A 26,067-nucleotide genomic window follows, 5' to 3' on the forward strand; every position below is an offset into this window, starting at 1 on the left:
CATTTTTCAATTAAAAGTAGGCACATAAGGCATAAAATAAGGAGCAAGACTTAAGAAATTACATTTATTTATACATATGCAATCTAAATATACACATGAGAATGAACATTTTTAAAAACCTAACCTTTACTACCCAATTTACTATTGGGAATGCCACAACTCAGCAGGATAATGACTGTTTACACTGTTGACCTTTTGGCTGTGGTAATGGCACCCTGAAACTTTCCCCACACCTCCCCTCTTTTGCCAATCTATCAAATCTATAAGGGCTAGCATCCTCCGTAGTGCTTACTCTTACTAACATGACAGAACTACACACACCCAGAAAAAAATAGAAAATAAAACCATACAAAGAGACCTGGGATACTCTTATGGGATATCCCAGAAGGCATGATACTGTTCCAGTTACAATGGAGTTAATTTACAGTAAAACAAGCCGTCTTGGGTACATCAGAGACCCAGCAGCGGGCAAGGCTGAGTGCCCTTACTACCCATCTCTTGCAACATGAGCTGTCCATCCATCCAGGACAGCAGGGAGGGCTCCACTGAGACCACGGTATATGACCAGCACCACTACAACCAATATCCCCTCATCACCCTCCCATATCTCCACAGCCACAGGGAAAACGACAGCAATTCAGTTAAACCAGAAAAAAAGGATGCTTCACGGTGGTAAAAGAGCAAGACTGGTTTGTTAGCAAAGAAGATATAGGCTTATGTGAGAAAAATTGCTGCGCACAAAGTACTTTGTAATGGGTTTCATCAGAAGAGCAAACTTTATTCTGTGTAAAGACAAAGGGAAGTCGAAGTGCACTGATAAAATGGACATGAAGTTCTCCACGGACCCCCATTTTGTGCAGTTTAGATTGGCCTGACATTCGACCAGGTACATTTGGGATGAGATGGCATAACTCCTCGTTTCCCCATTAGCCAAGGGTAGTTACATTTAATAACTCCATCATTAAAGGATTTGATTACCAGTGAAATCAAGAACAAAAAGATAGAGGACACCCGTCATATATAGTAAGCAGCTTCAGATCAAACCCACCCAGTGTTGCATGTTAGCACAAACCCTTTGGTCAAAGAAGACCTCAATATAGTGTTAAATAAATATCATTGGGACAAACTCAAATAAGTTTGGGAGGAGCTGACTGACAATGGAGAGAGGGGGGGGGGGGGGGGTTACACTTCAGTGAAGTCAGGTCTTCACTGCCGAATCTTATTGCCCTTTTGCTGTGGAATTGGGTGTGTTCACAGGCTTATTAAATTGAGCTGACAATGGGGGGGGATCAGTTCACAATGAGTGAGACAAAAACTGTGTAAAGATATGGTGGACCATGCCCTAACATGCTCAATTTCTCAATTCATGTAAATTAATTCAAATCATGTCCTCTTTCATATTTTAAACCGATCAAGTTAAGGCATAACCATAAAGCTTATTGAATTAGATGGGGACAGACTTCACAGAAGAAACAATGCAGAGGCTACAGAAACACTTGGTTGCCCCCCCCTTTGTCTCCCTGTGTATCTCTCCCCTTGTTTCTGTCTGCCTGTATCCTTGTCTCTAGGTTTCTCTTCATCTCCCAGTCCTCCCTCCCCGTCTACCTGTCTGTCCCTGACTCTCCCTGGCGGTGGTGAGGCCTCAGTTGTTCTGGCAGCAGGCACTCGACTTGGCAGCGTTCTGCGTGGGCTGCACCGTGATCGGCACCACATTGGAGTTGGGCGAGAAGTCGGTGTCGCTGCGGCCCGTCATTTGCCTCTGGGACACGATGTTGTAGATGGCTGCAGGAGACAGACAGAGACAAGTGAGAACACAACAGTCGCTGTTGGGTTGTTAGGTGATGAGAAAGGGAGCGTGTTTCGTCAAACACTACAGTGGATACAAAACTCACAACAAGATGGTAAATGCAATGGGGACCTAACAGCATTTCACTTTCCAGGGTTGTGTAAATAAATACCAAAACAAACATAAAATGGAGAAAAGTTGTCATAGAAACCAGCAGCACCCTGTGGCTCCTAGGGACTGAACTTCTGCACCTTCCGTAGGATTACTCGAGTCTGGCACGCAAAACTAACTTCAGACTGACTCATACATGCCACTGACTGATGGTGAATCCCCAAGTCACTTCCCCGCCTCTAAATTAGCAAGAGCTTGAAAACAAACACACAAGATGACCTAAGCTAACCCTTAATCTGGTATTTCAACGACTAGCTAGTCAGCATGCTTCCCGGGTCAGGGAGTCTCTAGTTCAATTCCTACATGGCTGTGTTTGAGCACGGCTATGCACTCTGTTCTCCTCTCTTAAATTAGCTAATTAGAACTATCATTAGCGCAAGTTTCTATTAATGAAAAATTTGTTGAAGAGTAGAATGACTAATTGTACAAATGCAGGCAGTGGGAATTGTATGTGGAGGGAGAAAGCAGAACACAAATAACAGGGAGCATGCTGACAGACATTTATCAACTGATTTGAAAGCCTCAGTGAGAGGCTTGTTCCTCAGACACTCTTGGGTTTTTGAGTTGGCCGTTACTCATTTTCTATTTTATAGTGGCCACGCATTAACAAGGGCCTTTCTAAGGTGTGGCTAATACGTCAGTAAGTTGCTCTTGTAGAAGTACTTCATGTGAGTTGTTCTGGGTATGAGGGACTAAATTGTGTCTTCCTAAAATGATGAGACATCTGGAAAGCTCATATTTGCATTCCAATGTACATATTGCAACCAGACCCAAAATAAATGCTTTAGTGGTTTCCTGACAAACATCAGATCTGATAGACAATCACACTTTGTGTGATCCTCAGAGTGTCCTTGGAGCATGCCAATTACAGATGCTTTTGACCTTAATAAAAATGTCAGGTACTGTTCAATTTACTGCAGACTAATCTTACAGTAGAGGTCTCGTAATAACCTGGATTTTGCTGCCATCTATTGGTGGAAGATGAATCACCGCTGAACAAATGGATTACAAAGCTCTGAGTATAAATAAATATATATACACTAAAGGAACGTTTGGTATGGCCGTTAATATAAGATGATGTGTGAAGGGGGGGCCTTTACATGGACAAGTGACTCTTTAAGCCTTTTAAGTGTAAGAGTAGGCCAGCTCTTTCACAAGATGGCATGATTCTGTGTGCACTACAGGGTGAATACAAGCTGCTTTAGGGCAATTTCCCTTTGAAATGTATACCAAACAAAAACCATTGATTTCAAAGTTGAACACTATACATAAAAAATAAATGTAACAATTTCCTTCAAAAATGTTACAAAAACACATTTACAGTAAGAACTGTGCAGATACAAAGTTTGGTAACAGAATAAAACGGAGGGAGATTCTACCATAATTCTGCAGTTGTTCCAATAATTTACTGTAAAAAAAGTAATCAATGGTTTTTGTTTGGCAACCATTTTAAAGTGAAAAATCGGAGTAGCAGTGTAATTCCGTAATGATGGAACCGCCCCTTGTTAAATTCACAAGCAGTTCTAGTGTATATGGTAGGCAGTGTACACTAACCTGTGAGAATGGTCTGGAAAGCCAGCTCCACATTAGAGGAGTCTAACGCCGAGGTCTCCAGGAAAGACAGTCCATGCTTCTCTGTGGAAAGTGGAGATTTTTTTTTTTTAAATAAAAAATAAAAAAACAGGCATTATTCATTGTCCGTACTAGTAGGCACTTCATAAAACAGCCGTCCAGTCATTATACGTCACCAATGAGGCTATTTTCAACAGCCACCACAGAATAGGCTAACTGATAAAAATGACATGATGTCGATGACCCTTCGTAGTCGTGCTGCATGAGCCAACCCTGGTGACAAATCAATAACAGAAATTGAACGAGAGCCTATGGTATCACATGGCATGCTTGTTTACTCTACACAATGACGTCTTCTAGAACAATTCCATTCAAGAACAATTCCATTCATTCATATATAGCCACTCTTATCAAGAGAAATTTACAAGTCAAAGTGTATTCCATGCATGAAATAAGACTCAAGGTCATAAGTAAACACTTGAACCATTATGCAGAGCTACAAATGATAAGTATGATAAGCTGGAAATGTCACATTGGAGTGTGTAGAGTAGCTAAAATCACAAGTCATAATGGAGCCAACTCAACTGGCTTTTTTTCAATTGCTGGGGATGTGCATTCAGAACCAGAAACAGCTGTTAATCACTGACAGAGGCAGCCTGTTAGGAGCTCTGTTGTCTCCACATCAAAGAGCAGCCCCAAGGGGGAAGTAGACAGTGAAAAAGAGTAGAGGGCATTCCCTTGTCCACTGCGAGGCTCAGGTGCATCACTTTCTCCAGGCCCAGATTATTTTTGAAATGTGTTTGAAATGCCCTTGTTCCAATAGGGAAAGCAAGATTATGGTAATACTTATTTTTAAAAATTGTATTGTGTTGTTCAACTTGCCGCATTGCTTTATATCCACTGCTATCGCGAATAAAAAAAGTAAAAATTATTGAGGGAGAAACAACTCTCCTGTACTGTCCCCTTGGCTTGTAATGCTGTAGTAGAATCAACACAAACATATCAAGTAGCTATAAAACTAGTTGATGTAAGGGTACCTGCCAAGGCCTTGGCCTCGTCCGTGGGCACGGCCCTGAGGTGGCGCAGGTCACTCTTGTTGCCCACCAGCATGATGACGATGTTGCTGTCAGCGTGGTCCTGCAGCTCCTTCAGCCAGCGTTCAGCGTTTTCATACGTCAGGTGCTTGGCGATGTCGTACACCAGCAGAGCCCCCACTGCCCCACGGTAGTACCTACACAGGGGACAGGAGAAGGAAACTAAGTGTTACTGGGAGCAGCTGAGCATTGGCTGAGTCAATGGAGTGGTAGATTTAGTTTGTCATTCCCTACATGAAATGCTATTGCATACATCATAAGCAAAGGACTCAAAGTTGTCAACAAGATGAGAACATTAGTAAATTAGCAGAAGTAGGCTGGAATGTTCTGTACGCACAAACATCCCCAATGGCTGGGTTTAAACAGGAAACCCAAGTCTGATATTTTTTCTATTAGTCAGTCATTTGACCAATCCCATCAGATCTTTCAGAGCTCATTTGTGAAAAGATCTACAGGATTGGTCAAATGACTAATTAGTTAAATAAAGATCAGAATTGGGCTGCTTGTCTAAATGTTGCAAATATGTCAAAAGATGCCTGGCAGACAGACACAAAACAAAAATCTCTATGCGTGCAAGCTGTGTTAATACTCACGCGGAGGTGATGGCTCTGTAGCGTTCCTGTCCTGCCGTGTCCCAGATCTGGGCCTTGACGGTCTTGCCCTCCACATGGATGCTGCGCGTGGCAAACTCCACCCCAATGGTGCTCTTGCTCTCCAGGTTGAACTCGTTACGGGTGAAGCGGGACAGCAGGTTACTCTTCCCCACTCCAGAGTCCCCAATCAGCACCACTGGAGCACAGAGAGAGGAGTGAGGGCATGAGTCAGACAGACACCACCAGAATAACGATACAATATATTACCCACTGTACAGGTGTTGACAACTTGTTTCCTACGATGTAGGAATAGGAACACTCAGTGGGGGTAAAACAGGTCTGACAAAGACAATCATGGTAGAAGAGACGACAGCTCCTGATTGGGTCTAAGAGCATTGTGCCATGTGTCTGCTGCTCTGTTAGTGATTAACGGTCTACTGAGAGGGCATGACTGTACTTGACTAATACAATAAACAATATTTGTGCAAAACACAGGCCATCTGGCTTGTTTTTGCAATAGACAAAAGACCCATGACATGAAGTTTCAAACTTTGTGAGGGAGCGCCATGAATGACCAAAGATTGATTTAATTGACCAAGAAGATGATGCCTTGTGAAGTTCAGCCTATTCACTTCTGAACCCTGCCCTTATGTGTGTTGGGAAAGAGGATTTTACAAGGACTGAAATCCAGGTGAGTCAGGAGGAAAATCCTAAACTCATAAGTTCACCACCTTGTTATTAGGAAATAGGAACTGGTTGTGTGTTGACGAGGCCTTATTGACACATCTTCCACAGAATGTAGGCAAAGCTCATCACATGAAAATACTAGTGGTGCAGCAGACAGGTAGAAACCTGCCTACCAATTGACAATTGCGCCGACTGACTCAAGCTAGGTGAACCTAACAAAAGTTAACTTGTTCCACAGGCAATTCATCGGCAACACTCCATATAAGTTAGTAACATGAGAACTGTGACTTTGTAGTTCCAAGAATATCCTTGTCAGCTGCAAGAAGGACTCTGAACTACAATTCCATTAGACTAGCCTATCTTCCGGTCACGCCATCTGGTAACCGTGATAATACGGTGGCTGAGGAACGAACAAAAGCATTATGCAACTTTTAGTGTACTTGTCACCAGAAACATAAGATCACCAATTTAGGCTACGGTATTGTGTAGGGTGCATTTCAGAGTTCTAAAGCTACAACCATTATTTAATTATTGGACGCCATCATCACATAGCTTAGGCCTAAAGTCTAGTCCCTCTTCCTTAAAAATCTCAATTCTGGCCTCCCGAGTGGCACAGTGGTCTAAGGCACAGCATCACAGCGCTAGCTGTGCCACTATAGATTCTAGGTTTGAGTCCAGGCTCTATCGCAGCCAGCCAAGACCGGGAGACTCATGGGGCGTCGCACAATTGGCCCAGAGTTGTCCGGGTTAGGGGAGAGTTTGGCCGGCAGTGAAGTCCTTGTTTCATCATGCACTAGCAACTCCTGTGGCAGGCCGGGAGCCGTGCACGCTGACACGGTCACCAGGTGCACAGTGTTTCTTCCAACACATTGGTGCGGCTGGCTTCCAGGTTAAGTGGGTATTGTGTCAAGAAGCAGTGCGGCTTGGTTGGGTTGTGTTTCGGAGGATATACGGCTCTCAACCTTCACCTCTCCCGAGTCCATAACCGGAGTTGCAGCGATGAGACAAGACTAATTACCAATTGGATACCACAAAATGAGGGAGATAACAGGGTACAAAAAAAGATATATCTAAATTCTATTTTCCAATACAGTATAAGGAAGTTATTTTAAGTAGGTCTATCTGATCTAGAAGTCGAATCAACAAGAAAGCATTTCATTATCTGTAAAGAGAGCACTCAGTTTAAATAACCACTGTCATTTAAACAATAAAGCTGGTCAACTTGCTGTGCAACATTTACAGGCTCCTTGTCGGAAGCAGTGATTCAACCACTCACCTGACTGACTCATGCCTAAACAGTGAGGGTGCAGTAAAGAAAGAAACTAAACGCAGGAAACTGGAGGGGGAGGAACCTACTGGTTATGTGGCCTACTGACAGTCCTCACTTTAGGCTCTATGGGGCAGTGCATTCTAGCTGTGTAGCACTGAATTCAGATAATTGTGCTATTTGGCCAGCACCAAGGTATTTTATCTGAAAGTGAAGTTATGCTCATCTTCCCTACTGTCAGAGCCCTTCTGTATAGGGACACACACACTCACTTGAATCATGCAGGTCTTTCCAGTTTGTCAACGCATGTTCAAATGTAGAACCCCAAACAAACAAAGGACACTGTGCACTTTATTTCCCTTGTCCAGGACAAAACAACCCACAATGAAAGTAGTTAGTGTAAGTAAGTACAGGGGAGCAGTAAGTATCCACTATCATTGTAAAATACCAATTGTTGCTGTATTCTTACAAATGTAGGCCTACACATTCTCTTATGTAGGCCAAACAATAGGCTACAGTGCATGTGCACAGAAAAGTCTGGGAAAGGTATGACTAGACAACATAGAACCCAAGGACCAGACAAGTCATGTTGAGAAGGGGCCAATAAGCTTTCACTCTATGCTATCGGTTAGATGAATTAGGTATCATTTGGCCAAGGTCATCTTTACTCTACTTCATTCAGATGTAAACAGATCATGGAGATGACCGCTTTCTCTAAACCCAGAGTGACCCACCACGACACCAGGTCAATGGAATCCCTACAAACAGAATAGTGCTTAAAGGCTAAACCATGTGGTCACTGGTCACCTTAGGGCAATCGGTTTGAGTAAATATATTTTGAGGTGTCATCCTGCTATAATCAGTGGGCTATATGACTCCTGTTGACCAATACTTCCTCTCCTGATGATTGCGTCATAGGCCCACCACAAGATGACTAAACAGATGTCACTTTGGATAACTACATGGTGCTTATTAAATGTCTGTGTGCAGTGAGTGCTGTTGCAATCAACTAGCCTACTACACAGTTGTATCCATATTTCTACTGAATTGAAACAATAGTTAGAGAAATTCAGAGTGAAGTTGTTACCGTAACTGCTACGCATTACCGTATGTCATTGAGAATTGATTTTGGCAGCGCTCGTTACGTAGTTGCAACAACACAGTCCGATTACTTTTGACAGGGCGGAAGCGGCGACAAAAGAAATGTATTATATTGAAATCGGTGTGGCGCTGAACCGACTCTAGGTCGAAATGACTACACTCACGACATGGCAATGTCCTAGTAAAGTATCGTAAACACACTCACCTTTGAAAAGATAGTCATATTCGTCTTCTCTATTCGTCATTTCTTCAACGTTTCTACCTATGGAATGTGAAATGTTCAAACCTTCCCGTGGTGGTTTCTCTGTTCAATTCGACAAAACTTCTTGCATTTATCTCGCAACCGACCGCTTCGGTAGAACGAACAACCGGGTCAAAAAGGAAAATTATCACTATGTCAACGTCTCTAATATATTATTCGACTATAGGTCTCATATTTGACTGTGAAATTTTAAAAGACAACAAACTACCTTTCACAAACTTTCGACTCCTCTTCCCTACCACTTGTCATTTGCCATTTCCGAGCGACGTAACATCGAGTTTCTAGCCCCGCCCTTTACCCAGTTTCGACTGGCCAAACGACGACAGATACCGGTCACTGGCTTTCCTGTGATTGGTCTATTTTGTTGTCATTCATGATTTGCCTCCATTGATCCTACTCATCGCCTCTTGGGTGACGTCTTCAGTCTCAAGCCTTCCAGGTATGCTGATGCTGCGTTCAAAACAACTGGGGACTCGGATCTCGGAAATCTCCGGCTTCAGTGCGTTCAAGACAACTGGGAACTACTGGCACAAGCTCGGACACCCATGCATACCCCACAAGACATGCAACCAGAGGTCTCTTCACAGTCGCCAAGTCCAGAACAGACTATGGGAGGCGCACAGTACTATAGAGCCATGACTACATGGAACTCTATTCCACATCAAGTAACTCAGTTCAGCAGTAAAATTTGATTTAAAAAACAGATAAATACACCTTATGGAACAGCAGGTACTATGAAGCAACACAAACATAGACACATGCATACAAACACGATAACATACGCACTATACACACATATACACTTGGATTTTGTGTTATATATATGTGGTAGTAGAGTAGAGGCCACACAATATGTTATGAATGTATTGTAATGTTTTTAAATGTATTACTATCTTAATTTTGCTGGACCACAGTAGTAGGCAGCAGCTAATGGGGATCCATAATAAATACAAATGCAAAACTCAGGGAAAAAAAATTCTGACTGGGACAAATCTTTTTGAATGGTCATCCAACTCGGAAATCCAGGTTGGGAACTCGGACCTCTTTCTACAGCTCCGACGTCAGGATTTGACCACATTCTTTCAAAGTTCCCAGCTGTCTTGAAAGCACCATGACCCACAGGTTTAATGGATCCTTAGCACAGTATCATAATGACATCACAGCACTGCAGCACTTGAACTGCAGGCTATGCTTATGCAGCTAAATAAATGCAATTAATATATACTTTTGTGTCTGGATGTAGGCCTATTTATTGTATTTTTTTGCACCTTGGGTCTGAAAAAAAGCACTTTACAAATTAAATGAATTATTATAGGTTTAGCTAAGGGCGACTTATGAAATCAATATGGTCAATGTCTGATCATTAATGGGATATCTTCATTATAATCAAAAGTAATCCTCACAGATGGAAAATGTAGGCTATTCAATTATGTTCTTGTCCATCAGTTGCCATTTGTGTATTATACTTATTGGCATATGCATTTTTAGATGTATTATTATGATCAATTGGCTATTATTGTGAAGGAAATCAAATGTAAAAAGTGATAATTATAAGGCAAGTAATAATGAACCTGGCATTTGAGTGCAAAAAAATATTCCTGTATTGTTGTAAAATCACCCCACAATAAGAATACACCGTTTTTGAACAATTAAAGCAAAAGATAAAAAATGACATGTAACTGTACTTTAAGTAAACAGAGCACAAACAACAGTGACAGCAAATTTAATTAATCAAGCTTTGTGTAAAAACATAGTTTTGGCACTTGTTGTCCAACCTCAGTCACTAAAAATGCAAATATTCTGTACATCACTTGACTACCTTTAAAATAAAATCATCCTAAGCAACGTGGAAGTTTACACAAAAATGCTGTTTGATATATTTTTATATTCAAATGATTGCTGGATTCTTTGGGGGTAAAATGTACCCCCAGCCATGTACATAGACATTACATCATCTTTAGGAATGGAAAACTCATTCTGTCTGCCAACATGTAACTATGTCACATCAGAGTGGTCTTACTCAGCATCATTCTTTTCAATCAGGCTTGCACCCTTTGGGCACACTAACTAGAGGAAGATGGAGTGCTCTATTCCACATGGGGGGGTGGTTTGTCCCATCAGAGGTTCCTACAGCAGGGCTTCTTCTCTTCAGGGTCGCCTGCAGCTCTGGGGACGGGGCTGGCCAGAGACACGGCACTAATGGACCCCCGGGTCACTTCTTTACTGCTCACCTTCCTGTGAATCTCTGATGGAAGAGGCACAGGAATATAGTGTGAATTCTGGTGCAACAAACATTGACCACAAACTGCCAGTGACAACTGCTTACACAAAACAATAAATGTGGCACAAGCATTTTGTTCTGCAATGCCAACTTTCCACTCAGTTTAACTGATGAATTACTGAGCATTGATTGCACTTCTTTTACACCAAAAAACAAGGTTAGCTAGAGAGCTAAAAACAAACAAATCAATAATAGAGTTGGTACTGTAAATATATAAAAGTCAATTACCTCCAAGGACATTTTGGAATGCAGTCTCAACGTTTGTGGACTCCAAGGCTGATGTCTCTAAGAACAATAGGCCATTCTTTTCTGCATATAGCAAGAGAGGTAGTGTTTACTGAGTATTTTCTCAAAATGTAGGTTTGTCAAATTTGGGGTGAACTAGTGACTCATGCCCAGTGCTTGATATGGACTGAAATAGGTTCTGGTACTCATTTTGGGTGCTGATACTGTTTATATTTACAATAGGTGCAGGAGCTCAACAATACCTTTGAGCTAATATTCTATAAGAGGAACGGGCGCTCAAGCAGTAGAACATTTGCGGTGGCGGTACTCAGATCCCAAGTCAAGCACTGCTCAAGCCACAAATTTGAACCAATAAAGGCTATTGGCTGTTGTGAATATTAGTATATTAACAAGGCAAAACCACAATTCACTATATAAGGGAACAACATTTTGAAGTTTATGCAATTTATTATGTTTATTACAATGGAGTCATTGTTATTATCCTAGGATATATTCATGGTGTCAGAGTCTTGGCAGCTGTACCTGCAAAGTCCTTGGCATCCTCAGTGGGCACTGATCGCTCTGACCCCAGATCAGTTTTGTTGCCCACCAGCATGACTACGATGTGAGGGTCTGCATGGTCATATAGCTCCTTAAGCCAGCGCTCCACACTCTCATAGGTCAGATGCTTGGTGATGTCATAGACCAATAGCGCTCCGACAGCTCCTCTATAATAACTAGGGAGAAAATATGAAAAAAATATCCATATCCCATTTTTCTCTTGAAATGCCATGTAGGCCTCCATAGTACGATACATTGAACCGACAAAAGCATTGTAATATTCTAATAGACTTGGTTTTTGATTGCAGAAAGACATTTCTAGGGAAGGAAATGTGCATGAGGGAATTATTCAGTAAAGTATTTACTAAACTCTTGACAGAGAAGAATTAATCCTGCTGTGGTATAACATATCCTCAGATTTTCCATGTCATTAAATTGAATGGACACAGTTTTATTGTTTTGAAACGTGTTTCCATGCCATTAACCCTTCCAGAGCCTTTACAAAAGAACAAGTCAGGAATTTCTGAAGTCAGAGAAGAAAAATGTTTGGGTCTGGATGTGTATTGAATATGCCCAGCCATAATGGATATTTAAACCAAAATGCACAAGTAGTAAATGACTGGAACAGTGAACCTGCTGTTTATTCCTCCAGGCTATCTGGGCAAAGTGTGAAACCAGTGCCTCCCCACGTGGAGTGTTTGGGCCTATAATACCACCCAAGATGCCCATACAATAGTGAGAAATGGTCCCTTTGTGTGTGTGTGCGCGTGTACGTGGGTCCACAGTTTCACCCAGATTACTCACGCAGAGGTGATGGCCCTGTACCGCTCCAGCCCAGCCGTGTCCCAGATTTGAGCCTTGATTATGAGACTTTTCAGTTGAATTGTGCGTGTGCTGAACTCCACCCCGATGGTGGTGCGGCTGTCGTGGTTGAACTCGTTCTTGGTGAAGCGGGAGAGCAGGTTGCTCTTGCCAACGCCAGACTCACCTATGAGAACCACTGGAGAAGAAAGAAGGGCATGAGTTCTAGTGCACCAGAAACATGTTTGAATATGTGCTTTACATCCCCTGTGAGTCTCTATTATGTGAATGAAGGGGACTAGGTGTTTCATCCTAGATGTAGAACACTTTATATTGCCATAGTGCAGACGCACAATAGTATCAGGTGTAGAACCTCAAGGTGCCATTTCAGGGCACAACACATATGGAATTACAATAATGAGAGTAAGTAATGTTTTTTTTCACACAAAAACAATGATTCTTCAATGTCTCTCTTTCTTTACTGTTAAAATCTAGCTCATGTCATCCCATTGATTAACACCAACTCATAACTACAATAAGGCTGCTCCCTGAACTTCCTGCAAATAGCATAACTCTTAGGTGAGCCCTAGGTGTGTCCTCAAACAGCCCACTCAATATCACTAACCCTACCCTAAACCCTCAGTCTTAGTCTGCTGCTCATTATATCATTAGTACTCTCTTCACAACGGTGTTCTATGACAGAAACAGCACCACACCTGTGCAAATAGTTACTGGGACAATTATGTTAAGTGAGGAATGTAGAACAAAACATCTGAGAAGTAGCATCAAAATCATGGCTCAGGTGTCTTTAAAATAAATTATCATGCTTGTTCGTGTTAATTATCATCTAGGAAATGGGAGCTAATATGTTATTATCACGCTGTGTAGGTTAAGAGATATGTAGTATATACAGTGATGAGGGGTCAGTTGTTGAAGAGAACCAAAGGAGAACCAGCGAGTGGGGGGGGGGGGGTTTATTGCATTGCTCTTGGGGAATTTCCTGTAGTGAAACAGGCCTTCAAAAGAGGAAGCAACTAATAAAATCAGGTGGTACAGTTCACACTGATACTTCCCTCTATCTATCTTGCTGTGAGCAATACTGAGTCCAAACAGAAGAGGTACAAGGAACAATGATGCCCCCCTATATGTTTCAGTGACTCATGTGTTTGCTTCTAGAGTGTGAGCAGCTGACTCAGAAAGCCAGCCTTGGCTTACTTGACAAACATATAGGAAAATATGACCACATGTCACAATGACACCATGATTTCAACACAGCTGACTGAGCTGAGCCAAACACCAATTTCTGCTTTAATCTCAACCGTGAGAATGTGAGCTGAACCAAGATAAGCATCCAAGTTCCATGGCGCACCAGCAAGAAAGATATAAGGAAACCAAGAATGTGATAAACGGCAGTGTGCAGAAGGTTAAAAAAAAAAGTGACATGTTTATTCAGTACGGTCACCTTTAATACATATTATATTTATTGCCCTCCAAACCACTAGTGGGGATAAGATTAGCAAGTATTGATTATCTTCCATGCATGCTGATTTATGCTACAGAGCTTTTAACAGGCAATAAGATATTTGTCAAAAGCAAAAATGTTGGGATCATGCCTGTTCATGTTCCCAGACTTACATTCTAAAGCAACTATCCAGTTTCTGGTCTCCGAACCCAGTTTAGATTTAACCTGAGGTGTAAAACAGGCAGCAGGAAAGAACGTTTACGAGATGTTCTACTTTGGTTTGTTTTGGGTAATTGTTCACTCCATTGGCAGATCATTGTTCTGCTTTTGGTTTTTATTAGGTGAGATGAAAATGTTGCCATTTTCCCCTCCCATACTCAGTAACCTCTTATGCAAACAATATCCCTGGTTTCCATGGTAAATAGGATAAGAGGCCTTGAAGCACTTTACTGGCCTGGTTTGACTTTATTCTGAGGCAAAAGGTTATTAAGTAAGTTGCGTGAAAAAACTCATTTAATAATAATTCAGATTTACTTGAATTGATTTATGACTGAGCAGTTCCCTCAACTTATTTACATATAAAAGCTTAATTTACGTTTAGACAATCAAAGCAGGGACTCATTTAGATTTTACTTCATGATGTCTGGATGGTTTCAAAAATAAAGCTATAGTAGAATTAGGCCTAGTCCTTCGTTCCAGAATGAATGGCAGAAACATCCATGTGGTTCAGTGAAAACACAAAATTTAACGTCATCAACATCCCCTGGCCCAACTAACTGGGTTTTCTTGTTTCCCTAATCGACAAATCACTTCACCTCATCATGCACATCACCACCTCCTCTACCATGCCTGTAGCATATAGGACTTAATAAGTCATGTAGTGAAACAGTACACATGCTTCTCTGGTGTGACTACAGACAATAATGGAAAGAGTGATAGGATCAAATATTCAGGAATGTGTGTTTTCATGGAATGATATTGACAAGCTTGTGAAACTCACCACAATAACAGTTGGAGGTCAAGAATGTATTCAGTTACATACAGAAATAGCATTCAAGTTCATAGAAATACCAACATTCTTGAAGTAGCACTGTCTTGACTCGTAAAATACCAACAGTAGCATATTAATGAACCTCAAGGTTAGATGCATTCTTAAAAGTAATGGATAAAACTCCTAGACCTGGGCTCGTATCCACAAAGCGTCTAAGAGAAGGAATGCTGATCTAGGATCTGTTCATACAGTCATATTCATCATGACCTAACATGTTAAACAGATCCTAGATCAGTACTCCTACTCTGAGACGCCCTGTACTACAGCCCTGTTTCAGGACACACCCTAGACTTTTTCTGTAATTTCAACACAGGTGGGAGTGACCTGCATCATTTCTGTGTGGTATATGTGTTACTAACAATCTACGGTGTGCTTTTGATACTGTGCTGGCACTTAGCTTCTAGCCTTAGCACACACACACCAAGTAACATAATTCAATGGTTGTCTGTACTGAGCAACACTGCACTAGCTCTAACTACAAACAAAGTAGGTTTCAGAGTCACTCTGTTGACATACAAATTATATCATCATGGTGGCTCAGTTAGTAGAGCATGGCACTTGCAACACCAGGGTTGTGATTTCAATTCCCATAAAAGACCAGTAAGCAAAAAAAGTCTGAACATGTATGCAATCACTACTGAATAAGTGTGTGTGCTACATTATGTAAATGTAGGACATCAATCTGTTAAATGTGAAAGAACAAGGACTCACCCTTAAAGACAAAGTTGTAGGCCTCATCTGAACCCATGAGGTACACCTTCAGTGGTCCAGCTCTCAAGAGTGTGAGGGGAGAAAGGAAAGATGACACTTCCCCAGAAGCCACTCACCCTAATCTTCAGATTTAAAAGAGCCGCACAAACACTTTGCAAGTCACCTGTCCCCCTCTACGTTTAATAGAAACCTAGATTGTTTACAAGGAACTTGCTCCGCTGTGTCATCAGGTAGTTCTGCTGAGGAATGATGGGGGTTGGGGGAGTGGCTTGGTGTAAGTCTATGGCAGGTTGAACAGGTAGGACAACCACATGAGCAACTGTATGAAAAAAATAGATACATGCCACCTGCTGGACAAACGAAATGATTGCCTTCAGGAAATTACTGTTTCCCTATCCCTTTTACATGGCGAAAGACAATCATTGCTTCCTCTGAGGTGTATTCACAGGACCTACCTGTCAAATAGAACCTAATTTATTGCAAAACGTTTTACTACGGTATGCAACTAATGAATAAACCCCTGGTTCTGTTCATCTCAAACCAGGAACACAAAGTAACAGCAAAAGGGACCTAGAAACAGTATTGATAAAGTTCTGAATTGACAAACACAAATATATCAGTAATAACAATACTGTCAAACTGACAAGGTAATGCAATATTAGGTCTGTTCAGCAAACCTGTAATGTCAGTTCTGCAAAAAACTCCTTGGTACCCCTGGAAATAAAAATCTAACATATGAATCAAATGGTTTTATGTATTTCATATCTTTGGAGACAAATACATATAGATTTTTCATTGGGAAAAAAAACAGTTTATGGATAGCCTGTTACAAAGGGATATCATAAATGTTATTGCGTGGCAACAGACAAATGTAATATTCTGACTAGGGTAAACAGCGAATGCCTTAAAGTTAATGTGTCAGCATTTTCAGCAGTTGAGAAAGGAGTCCTCTTACAGGCAGTGAAATTCATTGAAGATTTACATAGCCCGCCTTACACAATGTGTGAACTTGACATTTGAACTGCATGCCACAAACGGCCAAATTACTAAACTCAAGCATTAAGTTAGAGCATACGGAGTATAAATACAGTAATCAGAAGACAAATACTCAGTCCATTCATACACAGACCGCAGCGTTTCATGAAGACCAGGTGAAGCATTTACATAAGCAACAAGTGTTCATGTATTATCACGGGAGACAAAATTGAAGACAACACTCCAGCCAGACTTCCCCTATGATGCAGCAACTTGGGTTAAAGGTTCCTCCAGGTACAGTACCAACGCTTCAGCCTAGAAATACCATACAGACAGGAGATATATGCTTAGTATGGTATGCAGATCTGGTCTGTGCTCATGGCTCTTTAAATGACATACATACTTGTTCTCTTCAGGAATTAGTCATTTGTGCTTTGTCATTTCAAATACAACACAATTTACACACCAATGTCATCCACACTCAAAGTATTCTTCCTCACCTTGGCTTTAAGCATTCCAAAGCCCACTGTCTCTTTGGCATACATGCACAGCAGTAGGTTAGCTACCCGTGTGATGGCCACCCTGCCTTCCTGCAAAGATAAGATAAGAAAGGAATTGATAAAAATGCATGTACATTGAATTTCAATTCACCTTTGGTGGTACTACCTCCCAAGCAGCCAAATAGCCTAGGTCATCCTTTTCTACCACTATTTAACTAACGTTATCGGGCATAGGGCTTAATTTCTCTGGAGCCTCTGACTGTGATACTCAATGGATAACCAACGCAAGGCAGAATGATGTAACAAACATTTTGTTCATGGATGGTAACTAGACCATATAGTTCAAACTAACCATGCAATCCATCAGAATGAATTTCAGTTTATCTTCGTTAAAAGCTTGATGCCCGTTCTTGTCATAGGCCGACCAGATGTTGCTTGCAATGGCAGCGGTCACTCGAGCGTCAGTGTCCCCATAGCCAGAGTAAGCCAAAAGAGACCCTTCATTATTTAACAAGCTGTGGGGAGAACATGTAAATAAGTTAGCCAGAGAGAGTGTTAGCTAAGACTTACCTCCATGTAGGTAGCTGTCGTTACAAGTCATCTTAAGAACAAATAATTAACCGATTTAGCTAGTTAGAAGAAAATAACGCTATATTCACGTGCCTCTGCCACTCAGTACATTTACATTTACATTTAAGTCATTTAGCAGACGCTCTTATCCAGAGCGACTTACTTACAGTGTGCTTTGTACTCCGCTTGTATTTGCCTGGCTGAGAACTTGCGTCAATGCTTTTGGCCGCAACATGGTTGGAGTGAGCAATACTTTGCAGCAACTGAATTAATTTAGGCGAAATTATGAAGTGTATTTTACCATCCAGTTCAGTGACTTCTTCTACAACAACACAATCCAGTCAGCTGACTCCTTCAACTTCCTGATACAAATCGTAATGCATTATGGGAATGGCAGTGGGTGCGTTCCAGACGATTGAAACCGGTCACTGGAATAATATATTCAAAGTGCACCTTTAAAGCTCAGATCTGCCCCAATTATAGAATTGATATCCTTTTCATGTTGCTCCTGAGATGTTAAACACTTGTCTGAGTAAGAGGACTGGGAGGAATCTGTATTAGAAGAACAGAGTTAACTGCAGTATCCTGACTGTGGCTAATTGCCATTATTGAAAGGAACAAAATGGCATATCAGTTAAAAATTCTTAATAGCTACCCTGAGTAATCTCTTTGCAGAGGCCGGATGAGTCTAACACTAGCATTGCTTTAAACTTCACAGCCCAAGCATAATTGATGAGACTGAACTAGCCCGTCATGTTTATAACTTACAAAGCTTTCCTTTAGCCACCATTTTAGACCAGGATCTTCAAAGTTATATGAAATTATCATAAATTGAAGATCTAAGATATCCATGCATATTATTCATTTGGTCATCATGGAGGAACAAACAAATCCAAGCTCCACTCTGGTGAATGTTAAAACAGCTTAATTTCCATTAAGATATTTGTTTATTACAGTTCACAATTTATATTTTCAAGCTTGGTCCTTTAATGAGCTACCAAATATGCATGGTCACCACTAACTTTCCCACCTCTCAGACTACACACAACAAATCCCGTACACGTTGAACAAATCATCCATATCAAGTTCATGTAATTTCATAACATAGACAATGTAGACTAGTGTTAATCACACACCTGGTCCTAGAGGGTTGCAGTCAGTGTGAACAGGCTAAGTCTACAACACTAACTACTCATCAAGATCATGAAAAGCTGAATCAGATGTGTTTGTGCTGGGCTTGCACTCAATTTCAATTTTACTTTGCCAAAAGGGTGCGGATTGGCGTAAGCTTGGGCTAAATGGAGTTTCCACCACCTTTCTCACTGCAGTCCAGTCTAGTGCTTTTAAATCTGAGGTGTGATGAACAAGTGTGCATTTTGAGAAGGATTGATCATCTGAATTCAGCATAGGGTACATCCCTCCAGGATCAGGAGTGAAGACTACTAGTGTAGACCATGCTTTTGAACTAAATGAATCACCACCACACTTGAGCACATTTCTTGAAAGGTATTATTAGAATAGATAACAGAGTGAAGGGACTCCAAGAAAATGCAGAGCTGAACAGATTTTCTTTAACTGTAGGTACTGCAACTAATATGTATGGGTTTAAGAAAAATAATTCTCTATGCCATCAGTACACTTTGTCATTATAGATTCAACAAATTATTTTGGAATATATTGCTGAAACCAATACATACATTTTTATCAGGCACTACACCACTGCTTGTATGAAAATACACAAAATGGTTAATGTAAAAGGTGTCTGCATTTTTATCATTGCTCAGATTAAAAACATTGGAGGTCTGATCACTTAACCAGAGCCTAAACTGTTGAAGAATTTACACTCAATAGCATTCATTGACTCAATGTAGCATTAACTACAGAGCTAACCAAGCTACCTTGTTTGACCTTCCAATCTGAAAAGCATCCCTTCCAAAAAACCTGAAAGTGTAAGCAAACAGCTGAACCAGGGGCGCTATAGTGCTCAAACAGAGAGTCCAACAGCCTGTATCAGTTTTAAAGGAATACATCAAAATGTCAAGAAATTCTTAAAGCAGAAGGTAAACTGAAGGTGAGTGGTAAAGAAAAGAGAAGGTAACTTCTACAGCTCCTATAATAAATACTAGCCAATCAGGCATGATAGAGTGAAATTAAGTAAAAACAAGCAGGCTCTCATGAAAATAAAAGGTCAGAGGAATCCCTCATTCTATGATTTCAACACTCACATCCCTCCAAATTTCAACTTGTTACCGGCTAAACACAATCCATTAAGACGGGTTAAGTTGGCAACCTCATGCATTTCCAGCAAATGGGCACAGTCATTTCAGAAATAGTCTCCCATAGTCAACAGAGGAAGTAGTCATGTTAGTGGTGCAGCGATGTCATCATTCCACAGGGTTGATATGAAGTCTCTCCAATAGAAACTTGAATCTGAACACCCACTTCCTGCCCCCATATCTTTCCTACGATTCACAGATCAACCAAAGAGATGAATAGTAATTGGAATTCAATTGAGTCTGAGGGGCTTGTCAGACTGTGATGGACTGTGTTCATTTGTCATCTCCCACTCCAGCACCCCCCCCTCCCTAACCCTTCTCTCCCGGTAATCTCAGGGGGGTAAGGGAGTTAGGAGGGCTGGGAGCCCAGCAGTCTCTCAATGGCAGCATTGATGTCTCCCCCCGTGGCGATGAGGGCCTGCAGGTTGGCCTCGCGGTTGATGAAGCCCATGGCGCTGAGCTGGTCCAGTTGCTGCTGAAACCGCACCTCCGGGGTTAGGGTCTGTGAAAGGGAGCATAGCCAAAGTCATTTTTATATGAGCCTGCATGAAAAATGTTGCTAGGGTCCTATTTGAGTGACTGTTAGGAGACAAGTCTCAGTGCCAGTATTAATTGGTTTTAGGTCAATGAAGCCAGTTGAAACACAAAGCTAATGCTAACCCACTGGACAATAGCAAAGTATAGTTACCAAGTAGAAAGTCAGAAATTGTGTTTACAGCTCAATGACATACCAATGAGCCGCCTCCTCCCCCAGCAAACATCTGTAACATCTGCTGCATGAGCTGCTGCTGTTGCTGGGATGGGTTAGTGGCAGCGGTGGGATTTGAGCCCTGTGTTGGGGGAGGAAGGTTTTCTGGGGCCACACTGCCTCCTGTGGTTGGAGGAATCACTGGGATTTCACCAGGAGCCAAACTAGGAGAAGAACCACAGTTAACCTCTGGGATATTCGGGACGGTAGCGTCCCACCTCAACAACAGCCAGTGAAAGTGCAGGGCGCCAAATTCAAAACAGAAAATCACATAATTAAAAATCAAACATACAAGTATTTCACACCATTTTAAAGATAAACTGTCCCAAAGAAGTTAAAGTGGCATCATCAAGAAAATCAAATGTATAAAGCACGAGTCTCTCCAGTAAACATCTACTGGATAACAGATGGTACAGTACCTGGGCATGAGCCCGGGGGCTTCCGTCTGTAGGGTCTGCAGGCCCTGCTGGATCTGCATGAGAGCCTGCATGGCCCGGGGGTTAGTCATCACGGACAGTGACTCAGGATTCTGCATCTGTAAAATAACCATCCATTTGGTCAATCCAACTGATGTTCCATTTAGTCACAGTTAGAAACTCAATGCCTTCCATAACACTCTGTCATCTTTCTTTTTTTCACTATGTGGAACTAAAGTGCATAACTGGAAACAGAAATCTGACCTGTTGGAGAAAGACCGGCATCTGATGTCTCAACTGTTCCTGTAACTGGGTGTTTCCGGCAAAGAGGGGGTTGTTCAGCATTGCCTGAGGAAAATAGTAAAGGATTAAGCAATGATTCTACTCGTCACACAAAATAGCCTAGAATATTCATCTTATCAGTATGATTCAGGAATCCTACTGCAGAGAGGGATAAAGTTGTGCAGACCTGCGAGGCGAGTTCAGGGTTCTGCGCCAGCGACTGCATCATACTGCGCATGTAGGGCGCAGACAGCATGTTCTGCATGAGCTGGGGGTTCTCAGAGATCTGCTGCATCAGACTCTGCATGCCAGGGCTACCGAACACACCTGGACAGATTATAGGGAGTGGAATGAGAGAAACAGACGAATCAGCTAAGCAGCAAAACAAGGGTTATACTCAAGGATGGTATGTTAATACAGATGTAAAGGGAAATATAGTTTTGCAGATTGACTAAAAGGTGAAAGTGCTTCTTCTGAGGTAGTGGTCTTACCATTGCCCAGCCCAGAGGCGTTAATGCCCAGGGGGTTGGAGGCACTGGGTGCAGTCCCGCCAGCGGAGGAGGTTGTCGTCGTGGAAGCGCCAGTCCCCCTGCTTTCTGAGGGGGACGTTCCAGGGGGTCCCCATGGGTTTGGTAAGGGTTCCCTGTTCTCTGTTCTGGAGGGCTGCACGCCAGAGTCTAAGTTGCCCCCCAAAGCAGAGAAGGGATTGTTTCCAAACTATGGATGAAAAAAAGAAAGGAAAGTGGACTAAGTCACACAACCGGACTTGATTCAAGACAATTGTCTACATATGGTATTCGCAGGAATAATAGCTACCTGCTCTCTAGCGGCACTGAACATAGGCTCCTGGATGTCTGTGTACATCCTCCGGAGGGCGTTGTATCCCCCAGGAATGCTCTCCAGGTTGCTAAGCGCCCGGTCCTGGTTACGCATCATCTCTTGCATCATGGCTGGGTTCCTTGCCAACTCCATGGTCTGAAGAGAGGAAGGGAGTTAACATTATGCATCTGCGCATGAGCCTCCTCACATCCATTCCTCCCACAATTTGAGAGTGGTGCAGTTTAAGTCTAGTTTAAAAAAAAGTCTAGTTTAAGGGTTTGGGCCTATGTACATTTGCAATGTTACATAGACCCCTTTTTACATTTAAACTACATTGCAAGCTAACTACATAAAAAAGCAAAATGGTTGGAGTAATATGCTCTTCAAGCATTGGTTCTTTAGAGGGATTCAAGTAAAGACAAGACACACAATGATAACCCAAAACCAAGTCTATTACACCTTGGGCAAAGGACCCATCTGAGCACCAGACCTGACCTGTCTCATAAGTTCAGGGTTGTTGAGCATGTGGGAGATCTCAGGGTTACGCTCCATCAGCTGCTGCATCTGAGGGTTGGTCACAATCATCTGCCTCATCAGGTCTGGGTTAGACATCATGTTCTGCACCAGAGGGTTGTCCATGATCTGAGACAGCATCTCTGGGTTGGACATCAGCTGTCTCTGCATCTGCTGCTGCATCTCCATGAAGTTGGCTGAGCCCATGCCCATGCCTGACAGGCTAGATAGGTCACCAAACCCACCTATGCAGACACAAGGGGGCGGTGGATTACTGGAAGGATATAGGTTAATGCCTAGTTGTGTGGATGTTGAGTAGGTGTAAGGCGATATGGTCGTCTTTCTGTGAGATGGTTTAGTGGGGACAGGGTCACTAACTCAGTAAGTTGGGTGGCTGTGTGGAGGCTGGGGTAGGCCCAGTGCCTGGTGTTGTGCTGGCATTGGGCACTGCGCTAGGATTGATGCTGCTGTTGGCCTGGGGGGTCCCAGAGCTGGATGCAGAGGACTGGGATGTGCCACCAACTGTGGTCCTGGAGAAAAAGCAAGGTCATTATCAACCTAAATGTTCCCATTATCTATCACTCACACATACAATGGTGTTACTAGAATAGTGGGCAAGCAAATAGTCTTACTTGGGAGCAGTCTTGATGACAAGGTGAACAGTGAGTCCGTCCTTGATGCCGTGTTGGTTCAGTGTGTCTCCATCCTTTAAGATTTTGCCAGCAAAAATCAACACCAGCTGGTCCTGTTTGGCATTAAACCTTTTGGATATCTCCTCTTTAAACTGTATGCAAGAGACAGAATGAAGTGGCCGGTGAAGACAAATGGGAATAAAGAGGATAGATACAGACCCAAATCATTCAGTGTTGGTAGAACAATTTTTAAAGTTATATTGGTTTAGCTATCTCGAAATCTATCGTTAGCTAGCGAACTACGTGAATCTGCTAGCTGTCGCTTTTAGTTTTACAAGAACCATGAGGTCAAATGTTAATGGTTTAGGAAGTCACCAAATACAGCATTAACCATGCCGTAAGATTACGATCAGATTCCAGAGGGTGGGTATAATTTGTGGAACCTTCCAACATGAATATGTTCCATAACAAGGTTGCCCACAAACAACGCATACAAAGTTGTATATCGCCAGAATAAGATACCGGGTAGGATGTGGGCTATTTCACAAAAATGTTAACTAACCACATTTACTCCGACAAACGTCTGTCACTCTGGTGGACAAACATTAAGAATAAGCTACGTGGTGAGTTAAATTGATCCTGCTACTGTATGCGTTGTTTCCTGTTGGAACGTTCCACAAATTATACTCACCAGTTTCCCAATTGGCTTTCGCAATGGCCGGAGCCTCCATTGGCTAGCCGGTTATCAGCTAGCTTGACCGCAGCTAAAATTAGCTAGCTAGATGAGACTGACAGCGACAAACGTAGCTGGCTAGCTTGCTCACAAGCTAACGTTAGCTAGTTACGTGGTTAGCTAGCTCATGCTTGTTATATATGTATTTATACATTGCCGATTGTGCAAAACACGAATCAAACTACCGATTTAAGGAAATGGACAAGGTGAAAAGAAAGATTACTAGTTGGGAAATTGGGATAATTCTTCCCACTTAACATCGTAAACTAGCTAGGTAATAGTTAGCAAGTTGGCTAGCTAACTTCGATATATGCTTGTTAGCCACAGCATGACTTGCATAACTGACTGTGTAAATAAATGCGAATACCTGTGCGACAGAAGAATCCTCCGAGATCGCTATCTCCTCTTTATCTTTCGGAGTTTTTACCGTGACCACGATCATGGTCCCGTCTGAGGCAGCATTTTCAACAACGTTGGAATCCACAGTGGGATCTGTGCCGCTGTTCTCCGCCATCTTTACACCTCTTCAAATTCACTACATCCAGAGAGGAAGAGGTGAAGCGAGAGGTTTTACTCAGCCCAAAATATGTCCACGAAAATACGATTCGTTTGTATGGTCATTGAGTGTCAAATTTGGTTAACACAATTTTGTATATTTTATTTGCTATGTGGGGGATAATTGTATCAATAGAAGTTTCGTAATGGTGTACGGACGTGGCATTTCGGCATCTTTGAAAAAAAACGACTTCATATCGGAGTTGTGCCTGTTGTCATAGAGATATATAGAGGACTCATCATATATACGTTCAAGCACGGACATTGCCATATTGAGGACTTCTACCATTAAAGCGGTCAACTAGGTGGGGATTCCTATGAGTTGGGAGCAGTTAGCTGATGAAGAAGATAATTTACTACTTTAAAATGTAGATAGCCTCAAAGGTGCTGTCACAGACACTATAATCGCACATACAAAGATGAGTCCTCTTATCTATCTCTATGGCCTGTTGTACACACTCGTTCGGGCCATTCATTGGCTAGAATGTTCCCACCTGCTCTCACATCGCCCGCCTTCCATCTTTGAGAACATGTACTTCCATTGTTATAGCGGTCACTTTACTATCTTGTCAATATAATAAACAATCTTTACTACATCACAAAACTAGCTAACAAGATTCTCAAGCTGAGATGAAAGCAGTATTACCTGAGGTTTTTGCAACGTTGAAGTCTAGTGGTGTGGGGGTGTCATTGCATTTCACTTAAACGTATGTGTGCTACTCAATGATGTATATAAACACAGATGTAAATCATTGGTCCAACACTGTCAAATCTAAAATTGTAATGCTGAGAAAAAAAGTGGGTAAATACTTTAAATATTATATTTAAAGGGGCAATCTGTAGTTGCTACATGCATTTTTGGACTAAAGAATGAATTATATAAATTGATTCTTGAATAATATAATTTATGCCTCATGATCTTAGTTTAACTGTCACACCCTATCAAAACCCAAAATATAAAACAATGTTTGTAAACAATGCAAACAAACACTGCATCCTAAAAACTTGGTTGAAAAGAAAATGTTAACTCATGGATGGTCAGTCCTTGCACCATCATGTTTATGAGTGTGAGAGTGGTTATATTTCGCCTGGCCCATCCCTCAACTTTTTTACCATACCATTACAGAGTTGGGGTGTCTACTTTGTTATTGTTTTAACTGCAAATTGGCCCTTTAAATTATTGGAGTTTTTTCGTGCGGCAATGAGCATAAAATCCCACAGGCATTAATTTAATTCTTTAATGACATGAGAATTAGGTTTAGAATGTGAATAACAGCCTATTAGGCCTAATAACTCAATCAAAGCACTGCATGACCCTAATGCATTTTACCTAAAGTCATATCTTTTTTTGTAATATATATTAATGAAAGTTGTGATGGAAACAGGAAGTTTCGGTAGGCTTCAATTTTATAAACGCCAACAG

At 41.8% G+C, this 26,067-nt stretch overlaps 4 protein-coding genes across 4 annotated transcripts; all 4 read right to left on the minus strand.

Annotated features, from left to right (window-relative positions):
- Positions 1 to 50: 50 nt before the first annotated feature.
- LOC115141084 (ras-related protein Rab-11A-like) lies at positions 51 to 8,803 on the minus strand. The gene is made up of 5 exons (XM_029679696.2): positions 8,477 to 8,803; positions 5,217 to 5,412; positions 4,567 to 4,760; positions 3,512 to 3,592; positions 51 to 1,782 (listed from the first exon to the last, which is right to left on the minus strand). Exons 1-5 carry the CDS (start codon positions 8,514 to 8,516, stop codon positions 1,643 to 1,645), a joined length of 651 nt encoding a protein of 216 aa, XP_029535556.1. The 5' UTR covers positions 8,517 to 8,803; the 3' UTR covers positions 51 to 1,642.
- Positions 8,804 to 10,240: 1,437 nt separating this feature from the next.
- On the minus strand, positions 10,241 to 16,269 carry LOC115141086 (ras-related protein Rab-25-like). The gene is made up of 5 exons (XM_029679697.2): positions 15,626 to 16,269; positions 12,405 to 12,600; positions 11,583 to 11,776; positions 11,043 to 11,123; positions 10,241 to 10,778 (listed from the first exon to the last, which is right to left on the minus strand). The coding sequence occupies exons 1-5, from the start codon at positions 15,660 to 15,662 to the stop codon at positions 10,651 to 10,653; spliced, it is 636 nt and encodes a 211-aa protein (XP_029535557.1). The 5' UTR covers positions 15,663 to 16,269; the 3' UTR covers positions 10,241 to 10,650.
- A 90-nt stretch (positions 16,270 to 16,359) lies between these two features.
- LOC115141087 (ragulator complex protein LAMTOR2) lies at positions 16,360 to 18,039 on the minus strand. The gene is made up of 4 exons (XM_029679698.2): positions 17,838 to 18,039; positions 17,453 to 17,615; positions 17,101 to 17,190; positions 16,360 to 16,915 (listed from the first exon to the last, which is right to left on the minus strand). Exons 1-4 carry the CDS (start codon positions 17,903 to 17,905, stop codon positions 16,859 to 16,861), a joined length of 378 nt encoding a protein of 125 aa, XP_029535558.1. The 5' UTR covers positions 17,906 to 18,039; the 3' UTR covers positions 16,360 to 16,858.
- Positions 18,040 to 18,578: 539 nt separating this feature from the next.
- LOC115141088 (ubiquilin-4-like) lies at positions 18,579 to 24,833 on the minus strand. The gene is made up of 11 exons (XM_029679699.2): positions 24,457 to 24,833; positions 23,357 to 23,508; positions 23,103 to 23,254; positions 22,707 to 22,969; positions 22,209 to 22,367; positions 21,884 to 22,109; positions 21,580 to 21,719; positions 21,375 to 21,458; positions 21,114 to 21,229; positions 20,678 to 20,858; positions 18,579 to 20,448 (listed from the first exon to the last, which is right to left on the minus strand). Exons 1-11 carry the CDS (start codon positions 24,601 to 24,603, stop codon positions 20,296 to 20,298), a joined length of 1,773 nt encoding a protein of 590 aa, XP_029535559.1. The 5' UTR covers positions 24,604 to 24,833; the 3' UTR covers positions 18,579 to 20,295.
- Between the last annotated feature and the right edge of the window lie 1,234 nt (positions 24,834 to 26,067).

The sequence above is a fragment of the Oncorhynchus nerka genome, linkage group LG14 (assembly GCF_034236695.1).
Source record: "Oncorhynchus nerka isolate Pitt River linkage group LG14, Oner_Uvic_2.0, whole genome shotgun sequence".
In the NCBI taxonomy this organism is placed as follows: Eukaryota; Metazoa; Chordata; class Actinopteri; order Salmoniformes; family Salmonidae; genus Oncorhynchus; species Oncorhynchus nerka.